At 44.6% G+C, this 10,418-nt stretch overlaps 1 protein-coding gene across 1 annotated transcript; it reads left to right on the forward strand.

The window, feature by feature from the left end:
- Window positions 1–8,214: 8,214 nt before the first annotated feature.
- Window positions 8,215–9,972, forward strand: LOC148134767 (uncharacterized). The gene is made up of 2 exons (XM_087985385.1): window positions 8,215–8,312; window positions 9,321–9,972. The coding sequence occupies exons 1-2, from the start codon at window positions 8,215–8,217 to the stop codon at window positions 9,970–9,972; spliced, it is 750 nt and encodes a 249-aa protein (XP_087841511.1).
- Window positions 9,973–10,418: the final 446 nt, after the last annotated feature.

A 10,418-nucleotide genomic window follows, 5' to 3' on the forward strand; every position in this document is an offset into this window, starting at 1 on the left:
TCACTGTTTCTTGTCAATCTTCTTTTCACACTCACTGTTTTGTTGTCTCCCTCAATGAATCTCTCTGACTCTCTCTGTTCCTTTTTCTGGCTCGTTCCCCCGCTCTATCTGGATTAGTGGTGCTGGAAGAGCACAGCAGTTCAGGCAGCATCCAAGGAGCTTCGAAATCGAAACTTCGGGCAAAAGCCCTTCATCAGGCCTTCATCCTGGGCTTTTGCCCGAAACGTCGATTGCGAAGCTCCTTGGCTGCTGCCTGAACTGCTGTGCTCTTCCAGCACCACTAATCCAGAATCTGGTTTCCAGCATCTGCAGTCATTGTTTTTACCCCCGCTCTATCTCTCATGTCTCTCTCTCGTTGTGTCTCTCTCTGTGCCTCTCTCCGTTTCTGAATTCCTCTCTCTCTGTCCTTCACAGTATCTCTGTCTCTTGTCTCTCTCTCTTTCTCTTTTAAACAGTTTCTCTCTTAACCTGTCTCTCTTTCTCACTATCCATCTCACTCTGTCCCTCTTTCTCCTTCTTTTCCTGTGTCACTCTCATTCTCTCTCTCTTTCATGCTTTCTGTCTCTTTATCTCCGTCACTGTCTTTCCCTCTCGCTCTTTCTGTCGTAGTAACTCGCCATCTCTCTGTCTAACTGGCTCTCACTCCTTCATTTTCTCTGTCTCTCTCTCTCCCTCACTGAATCTCTCCCACTCTGCCTCTCTCACACACACTGTGATTCTTTCTCTGTTACTGTCTCCCACTCTCTCTTTCTGTGTCTCTCACTGTCCCTGTCACTTCCCCTCTCTCACATGATCTTCGCTTTCTCCCTCACAGTATCTCCTTTTGACATACATGCTCTCTCAGTGACTATTTCTGTTCCTCTTTCTTGCTTTCTCCCTCTCATGTCTCTCTTTCTGTTTCTCCTTCTTGCTTCACCCCCCTCTCTCATGTCTCTCTATCTTTCCTTCCTTCTGTATCTCTCTGTTTCTACTCTGTCTCTGACTCGCTCTATCTCTCAGGCTCTCTGTCCTTCACGTTACCTCTCTCTCACACTGCTTCTCTCTCTCTCCCGCACCCAGACACTTTTGATCTCTTGCTGTCGCCCTCTCTGTCCTTCTTTCTTGTTCGTTCCCCATCTATGTCTCTTGCTTCTTCTTTTTTCTGCCTCTCTTCTTCTAGCACTCTCTCACTGTCTCTCTCTCACTGCCCCTTAGTCGCTCACTAACTCCCTCTCTCTCCCACACACATTCTCTGTCTCTGTCTGTCTCTCACTCCCTGTCTGCCTCAGTCTCGCCATCTCTTTCTCACTCTTTCCCTCTCTGCTTCTCACACTCTCTGTGTCTCTTTCTCTCTGTAACTGTCTCTGTCTCACTGCTTCTCTCTCTCTGTCCTTCTTTCGCACTCTTTCCCACTCTGCATGTCTGATTGTCTCTCCCTCTCTCTCACTGTCTCTCTCCATCTCTCTCTCTGTCGCTCTCACAAACTGTCTCTCTCATTATCTCTGTGTCTCTTTCGATCACTGTTTTTGTATGTGTCTATCTGTTTTTCTCTAACACTCACTGTCCTTCAGCCTGTCTCTCTCTTTCTCTCTGGATGGGAGTGCAGTTTTCGAGCCTCCGAGGAAGCAGTGGGAAAACCACAACTTTTGCACTTTGATGTATTTACTGGGTAATTAACCACCATTATCCATCCCTCACTGTCTGTGAAATGAATACGGTGAACCGCGAATCACTGGCAGCATCTGTGGGAAGAAACCAGAGTTAATACTTCGAGTCTGTTGACCCTTCATCAGGGAATAAGTGGTATTTATATTGAAGACTGGGTTGGATGTGTTTGGGGGAAAGGGGGGATCTGAGTGAATAGGTGGAGATGGAACCCAGATAGATCAATGTGTGATAACATGCACCTTTAAGAGGTTCTGTATCTCTTCAAGAAATGTCACAGAGTCGTCAAGATGTACAGCTCGGAAACTCGTCCATACCGACCAGATATCCCAACCCAATCTCGTCCCACCTGCCAGGCATCCTGCCCATATACGTCCAAACCCTTCCTATTCATATACCCATCCAAATGCCTTTTCAATGTTGCAATTTTACTAGCCTCCACCACTTCCTCTGACAGCTCATTGTATACATGTACCACCCTCTGCGTGATCAAGTTGCCGCTTTAGTCTCTTTTACCCGCTCACCTGAAACATATGCCCTCTAGTTCTGGAATTGCCCACTTTTCGACTTTGTCTATTTACCTTATCCATGCCCCTTATGATTTTGTAAATCTCTGTAAGGTCACCCCTCAGCCTCCAACTCTCCAGGGAAAACAGCCCCAGCCTATTCAACCTCTCCATATAGCTTAAATCCTTCAACCCTGGCAACATATTGTAAACCTTTTCTGAACCCTTTCAAGTTTCACAACATCTTCCCGATAGGAAGGAGACCAGAACTGCACGCAATATTCCAACAGAGGCCTAACCGATGTCATGTAAGCTGCAACATGACCTCCCAACTCATGTACTCAACACTCTGACCAATAAAGGAAAGCATAACAAATGCCTTCTTCACTGTCCTATCTACCTGCGACTCCATTTTCAAAGAGCTGCGAACCTGCATTCCAAGGTCTCTTTGTTCAGCGACACTCCCTTGGACCTTACCATGAAGTATATGAGTCCTGCTAAGACTTGCTTTCCCAAAATGCAGCACCTCACAGTTATCTACATTAAACTCCATCTACCACTTCTCAGCCCATTGGCCCATCTGATCAAGATCCCGTTGCAATCTGAGATAACCTTCTTCGCTGTGCACTAGACCTCCAATTTTTGTGTCATCTGCAAACTTACTCTCCATACCTCTTATGCTCACTCGAGAATGTACGTAATCCTCCAGTTGTGGGCTCACCAACCTCGGACAATGAAGGCCAACATGTCGTTTGTCTTTCTAACATGTTACTATCCTGCAGCACCTTCATTTTGGATTTCAGTGACCTCTGGACAAGGACATCCACAGAGTCATAGCTTCATACAGCACGGAAACAGACCCCTCGGTGCAACTCGTCCATACCCAGCAGGTTTCCCAAACTAAACTGGTTCTAATTCACTGCATTTGGCCAGTATCCCTCTGAAAATTTCCGAGTCATGTTTCAATCCAAATGTCTTTTAAATGTCGTAAATGTACCTGCATCTGCCTGTTCCTCTGGAAGTTCAATCCACACATGAACCAGCCTCTGTGCGATAATGTTGCCCTCAGACCCCTTTTAAATCTCTCTCCTCTCACCTAAAGACTGTGCCTTCTAGTCATCAAACCTGGATATTTTATGCTTGATACATCCATTCAAATTGTTGAACTGTGTTGTGAATAACTGGACCTACACCAGGGTCAGTTTGTGATCAGTGCGTATTACTGGGAACCTGTGCAATATCCTGTGGGACATATAAATCCTTTATTGGTACTATTAAAGCACACATCATTGTGGACATTTTCAAGGTCCTGTTGTACTTGGAGTCTGAACTTGGACTCCTCCTCTGCTGCGCTTTTCCAGCAACACATTTTTCAGCTCTGATATCCAGCATCTGCAATCCTTACTTTCTCCAAAACATCTCCTCCACCTATCCCCCAAGAGAGCCGTGGACCAACTGCAACTATTCTGAAAGTTTGGCTAGGTCCTATAACTACTAGCAGAAACTCCAATCTTCACCTGTAAATCGTGCCCCTCGGAGATAACCAGAACTTCTGCTTAATTAATGGGCAATTACCACCCAGGACGGTAGAGAGGCATTTTCTGTTTGCCGACGTGTGTGTCCCTAGATGTCTGTCACTCTTTGCCAATGTCGTATGAATTGATCAAGTTGCTTTTTTTTCATACTTCTCAGTTTTTTCTGTGTTTTCGCTATAGTACAGTTAAAGGTTGCTGACAAATCTCAAAATGCAGCCGCTCTGCCTGTTCCTGTTGGTGCTGCTCACAATCCCCATGTCAGATGCGGCTGTACTGGATAACCGTGCCTTGATTGGCATTATTCACCGGTGAGTGTCAGTGAAACAGACCTTTGCTGACCAGCTCTGTAAGCTGGGGGCTGTGCTCAATCTGAGGTCAAATCAGAGCCTGGTTGCTTGGAACAGCCTGGTAATAAATGGAGAGAACACAGCAGGTGTAGGGTGTGCTCTGCAGCTGTGGGAAATAAGTCTGAATCAAATACCCATGATCTTTATTACAATGTGTGGAAACTATCGCCAGATTTCCCGGGGTCACATCACTGAGAGTGAAATCGATTGCATCAGCTGACTCCGAAATAAAGGAGAGAGTGAAATAAATCGGAGTGAGGTTAGGAGAAAATGCCCAAATCCCAAACACAGGCAATATTTTACTGTTTACTGGATCATCTCGCTCACCTCTCAGTTTCCCTTTGGCTCCTTCTGCCGCCTTCGCTATTATTCCTATTTCTTGTTGGTCTGCAAGTCATTTTCTTCTCGTTGTCTCTTTCTTCTGTTCCCTTGCTTTTTAGTTGTTCTACACCTTGTCCATATGCCCCAAACTTTTTGTGGTTTATAATTCTTCCAGAATATTCCTGTTAGGGTGAAAGGAAAGGCTGGTACGTGTAGGGAATGATGGATGACTGAAGAAATTTGAGGATTTTGTTAAGAAAAAGAAGGAAGCATATGTCAGGTATAGACAGGACCGATCGAGTCAATCCTTAGAAGAGTATAAAGACAGTAGGAGTATACTTCAGAGGGAAGTCAGGAGGGCAAAAGGGGGACATGAGACAGCTTTTGCAAATAGAATTAAGGAGAATCCAAATGGGTTTTACAAATACATTGAAGACAAAAGGATAACTAAGGAGAGAATAGGGCCCCTCAAAGATCATCAAGGTGTCCTTTGTGTGGAACTGCAGAAAATGGGGGAGATACTAATCGAGTAGTTTGCACCAGTATTTACTGTGGAAAAGGATACAGAAGATATAGACTGTAGGGAAATAGATGATGACATCTTGAAAAATGTCCATATTACAGAGGAGCAAGTGCTGGATGTCTTGAAACATATAAAAGTGATAAATCCCCAGGACCTGATCAGGTGTTCCCTATACATTTGTGGGAAGCTAGGGAAGTGATTGCTGAGATATTTGTATCATCGATAGTCACAGGTGAGGTGTCGGAAAACTGGAGGTTGGCTAACGTGGTGCCACTGTTTAAGAAAGTTGGTAAGGACAAGCCAAGGAACTGTAGACCAGTGAGCCTGAAGTCGGTGGTGGGCAAGTTGTTGGAGCGAATCCTGAGGGACAGGATGTATATGTATTTGGAAAGGCAAGGACTGGTTAGGGAGAGTCAACATGGCTTTGTGCGTGGGAAATAATTACTCATAAATTTGTTTGAGTTTTTTGAGGAAGTCACAAAAAGGATTTATGAGGGCAGAGTGGTAGATAGAGTCATATAGATGTACAGCATGGAAACAGACCCTTCTGTCCAACCTGTCCATGTCGACCACATATCCCAACCCATTCTAGTCCCACTTGCCCGTACCCGGCCCATGTCCCTCCAAACCCTTTCTATTCATATGCCCATCCAAACACATCTTAAATGTTGCAATTGTACCAGCTCCACCACTTCGTCTGTCAGCTCATTCCAGACACGTACCACACTCTGTGTGAACAAGTTGCCCCTTAGGACTCTTTAATATCTTTCCTCTCTCACCTGAAACCTAAGGCCTCTAGTTCAGGACTCACTGAACCCAGGACTTTACCTCTTTACCCTATCCATGCACGTCATAAAATTGTACACCTCAATAAGATCACCCCTCAGCCTCCAACGCTCCAGGGAAATTAGTCAACCTGTTCAGACTCTCTCTGTAGCTCAATTCCTCCAACCCTGGCAACATCCTTGTAAATCTTTTGTGAATCCTTTCAAGTTTCACAGCTTCTTCCCGATAGGAAGAAGACCAGAATTGCACGCAATATTCCAACAGTGGTCCAACCAATGTCCTGTACAGCCACGACATGACATCGCAAATCCTGTACTCAATACGTTGACCAATAAAAAAAGCATACCAAATGCCTTTTTCACTATCCTATCTACCTGCGATTCCACTTTCAAGCAGATATGAATCTGCACTCCAAGGTCTCTTTTTTCACCAACACTCCCTAGGATATTACTATTAAGTGTGTAAGTCCTGCTAAGATTTGCTTTCGCAAAATGCAGCATCTCGCATTTATCTGAATTAAACTCCATCTGCCACTTCTCAGCCCATTGGCCCATCTGGTCAAGATCCTGTTGTAATCTGAGGTAACCCTTTTCGCATTCCACTACACCTCAAATTTTCGTGTCTTCTGCAATCTTACTAACTGTATATGGACTTCAGTAAGGCGTTCGACAAGGTTCCCCACGGGAGACTAGTTAGCTCGATTAGATCTGATGAAATACACTGAGAACTAGCCATTTGGACATATAACTGGCTCAAAGGTAGAAGCCAGAGGGTGGTGGTGGAGGGTTGTTTTTCAGATTGTGTCATTTGACCAGTGGAGTGCCACAAGGATCGGCGCTGTGTCCACTACTTTTTGTAATTTATATAAATGAGTTGGATGTGAGTGTAAGAGGTATCGATAGTAAGTTTGCAGATGACACCAAAATTGAAGTGTAGTGGACAGCAAAGACGGTTACCTCAGATTACAACATGATCTTCATCAGATGGGCCAATTGGCTGAGAAGTGGCAGATGGAGTTCAATTCAGATAAATGCGTGGTGCTACATTTTGGGAAAGCAAGTCTTAGCAGGACTTATACACCTAATGGTACGGTTCGAGCGCTATTGCGGAGTGCAGGTTCATTGCTCCTTGGAAATGGAATTGCAGGTAGATAGGATAGTGAAGAAGGTGTTTGGTATGCTTTCCTTTATTGGTCAGAGTATTGAGTACAGAGATGGAAGGTCATGTCATGGCTGTAGAGGACATTGGTTCGGCCCCTTTTGGAATATTGCATGCAATTCTGGTCTCCTTCCTATCGGAAAAATGTTGTGAAACGTGAAAGGATTCAAAAAAGATTGACAAAGCTGCTCCCAGGGTTGGAGGGTTTGAGCTTTCGGGAGATGCTGAACAGGCTGGGGCTGTTTTCTCTGGAGTTTCTGAGGTTGAGGGGTGACCTTTAAGATGTTCACAAAATTATGAGGGGCATGGATAGGATAAGTAAACAAATTCATATCCCTGGGGTGGGGGGAGTCCAGATCTAGAGGTATAGGGTGATAGGGGAAGATATTAACGAGAGCTAAGGGGCAACTTTATTCACACTGAGGATGGTACCAGTATGGAATGAGCTACCAAAGGAAGTGCTGGAGGCTAGTACAACTGCAACATTTAAAATGTGTCTGGATAGATATACGAATAGGAAGGGTTTGGAGGGATATGTGCTGGGTGCTGGCAGGTGGAACTAGTTTGGGTGGGATATCTGGTCAGCATGTACCAGTTAGACAGAATGTTCAGTTTCCGTGCTGTACATCTCCATGACTCTCTGACGTCCCATTCCAGCTTACTGTTCCTGAAGCTCTCATTCTGTCTCTCTTTCTCTCTCCCCATCTCTATTGGGGCATCGAGTATGGCATCAGTCAAAGGACACTAACATGAAGCTACAGTGAGTTATCAAGAAAGCTAGTGGCATTCTGTGATTCATTGCAGGAGGATTTGTACAAAGTAACAATGTTCTGCTCTCTGTCACATTACTCTGGTTCTCTCTTTAAACCTCTCACTAATCGCAGAGTTTACTACAACACTGGGACAGGGAAATAAAGTAAATCAACATTGACTTTCCTATGCAAACTGTTGAAATGTGAATTGTTGTCTTTTACGATGTGTCCAATATAATGGGCATTGTTCTGAGTAACTCGTCTCAAACTTGGCCCACTGACATTGCACAGAGAATGTTTCACCCAAAGTCCGTCCCTTAACTCACACCCTGACTTTACCCCTTTCAGTTTCCTCCGAGCAGGTAAGCACCAGGCGTTTGATTCTGGGAGAGGACATTTTGCCTTCCAATTTTCACCTGCAAATCATACCCATGGGAGATAATCAGAACTTCTGCTTAATTACTGGGCAAGCACCACCTAGGACGATCGACAGACATTTTCTGTTTGCCGACATGTGCGTCCCTGCATATCTTTCACGCTCTTGCCAATGTAGAAAGAATTGATCAAGTTTTTTTTCATACTTTTCAGATTTTTTCTCTGTTTTCCCTACAGTACGGTTAAAGGGTGCTGACAAATCTCAAAATGTGGACACTCTGCCTGTTCCTGTTGGTGCTGCTCACAATCCCCATGTCAGATGCGGCAGTACTGGATAACCGTGCCTTGATTGGCATTGTCAATCGGTAAGTGTCAGTGAAACAGATCTTACCTGACCATCTCTGTAAGCTGGGGGCTGTGCTCAATCTGAGGTCAAGTCAGAGCCTGGTTGCCTGGAGAAGGCTGGTAAGAAATGGTGAGGACACGGCAGGTATAGGCAGTGACCTGGAGCTGTGGGAAATAAGTCTGAACCCATTAACTAGGACTCTCATTACTCCCAGAGGAAGGAACTTCCAGGGAAACTGTTACGAGATTTCCCGGGGTCATATCTCTAACAGTGAAATCGATAGCACCCGCTGACCCCGAAATAAAGGACAGAGTGAAATACATCGGAGTGAGCTTTGAAGCGAAAGTCCAAACCCCCCGCACAGGCAACATTTTAATGTTTACTGAATCATCTCACTCACCTCTCAGTTTCCCTTTGTCTCCCTCTGCCTCCTTTGCTATTATTCCCATTTCCTGTCAGTCTGCAAGTCTTTTATTCTGTTTGTGTCTGTATGCCGCAAACATTTTTCCGGTTAACAATTCTCCCAGGATTCTCCCTACCTCCAGCTCCCACTGATTGCACCTATAGCTCTCATTCTCTCTCTCTCTCTGTTTCTCTCCCCGTCTCTATTTATTTCTAACCATCCCGTGTATCATGCGGCATCAAGTAGTGCATCAGTCAAAGTAACTTAAAATGAATTTAGAGCGAATTATCAAGAAGGCTTGTGGCATTCTCTGATTCATTGCAGGAGGATTTGTACAAAAATAAGTAACATTGTTCTGCTCGCTGTCAATTACCGTGATTCTCTCTATACACCTCTCACTAATCCCAGAATTTACTACAGCAGTGGGACAGGGATATAAAGTAAATCAACATGGACCTTCCCATGCAAGAACTTGAAATGTGAATTGCAGGGTTTCACGTTTTCTTTAATATGATGAGCATTGTTCCAAGTAACCCATCTCAAACTGGGCGCACTGACACTGCAAACAGAATGTTTTACCCAAAGACTGTTCCTTGATTGATATCCTGACTTTACCTCTTTCAGTTTCTGCACAGAAGCTGGGCATCAGGTGACCTATTATAGGAGAAAATACTTTGCCTTCCAGTTGGCTTTAACTGCTTCCCAAAACAGAAAGACCAACAGACATGTAGACTTGAACCCCGGCAGACCAATACATCATGTCATTACCTACGATGTGAACGTATTCTTGAACTACCCAGGTGGAAATTACCTCGCTGTCTTCCCGAACAGCGGCAGTCGTTGCCCAGAAAGTAAATTGCTGAACCCCACACAGATCAACGGGAACCGCACAGCAGCTCAGCTTTTACAAACTCTGCTGAATAACAGAACCCAGCACAATAACCAGCCAGTGGGCTGTATCATTCTCTACACCACCTACAGCCCATGTCTCGATCACTGTTTCAGTAACAGGGGGAATTGTGAAATCATCCCTGCCTTGCAAAGTTCCCCATTTCGGGACATCTGGACTGAACCAGTCATTCACAAGTATTTTGTCTTCAGTAAAATATTTGCACATGATGCAGATCAGAGCCGACACCAGGAAATCCGGGAAAAGCTGGCTGCAGTGGAGAATACCGGGTTTCATGTCAGAAGGTGTGATGGAAAAGGCCTATTCATATGTAGAGAATGCTCCGCACCAGAATACTGCATTGAACAGGCTCCAAGAATTGATTAAACATAATAAGGGATCTGGGAATTTCTGTAAAGGGGTGCCGTGCCTGTTCAAATACATCTGTCACATTTCAAATCAGTATAATAATCTGAATTTACTAACTTACACTGATATCCTTTCTGCTTGTCATTCAATGAATCAGACCAGATGTGATCAGAGATAAAAAGTCAAATATCCACTCAATAAATTCAAGAAACCCTCACAGTCAAAATCAATTGCATTCACAATGTCTTTTTCCTGTCCATCAACACATCTGCAAACTCTGGCCCCAGGTTTTCAGTGTCAGTCTTATTCTAAGCAGTCTTATTCCTGATGAAGGGCTCCTGCCCGAAACGTCCATTTTCCTTCACCTTGGATGCTGCCTGACCTGCTGTGCTTTTCCAGCACCGCTGTAATCTTGATTCGAATCTCCAGCATCTGCAGTCCTCATTTTCGCCTTATTGAAACCC

Source organism: Chiloscyllium plagiosum, unplaced genomic scaffold (genome assembly GCF_037043375.1).
Source record: "Chiloscyllium plagiosum isolate Xiang-an unplaced genomic scaffold, Cpla_swu_hap1 HiC_scaffold_52, whole genome shotgun sequence".
Taxonomy (NCBI): Eukaryota; Metazoa; Chordata; class Chondrichthyes; order Orectolobiformes; family Hemiscylliidae; genus Chiloscyllium; species Chiloscyllium plagiosum.

Coding starts and splice junctions, on each gene's coding strand:
- LOC148134767 (XM_087985385.1), top strand. CDS start 8,215: ATGTGGACACTCTGCCTGTTCCTGTTGGTGCTGCTCACAATCCCCATG. Junction 8,313..9,320: donor TTGATTGGCATTGTCAATCG/GTAAGTGTCAGT, acceptor TACCTCTTTCAG/TTTCTGCACAGAAGCTGGGC.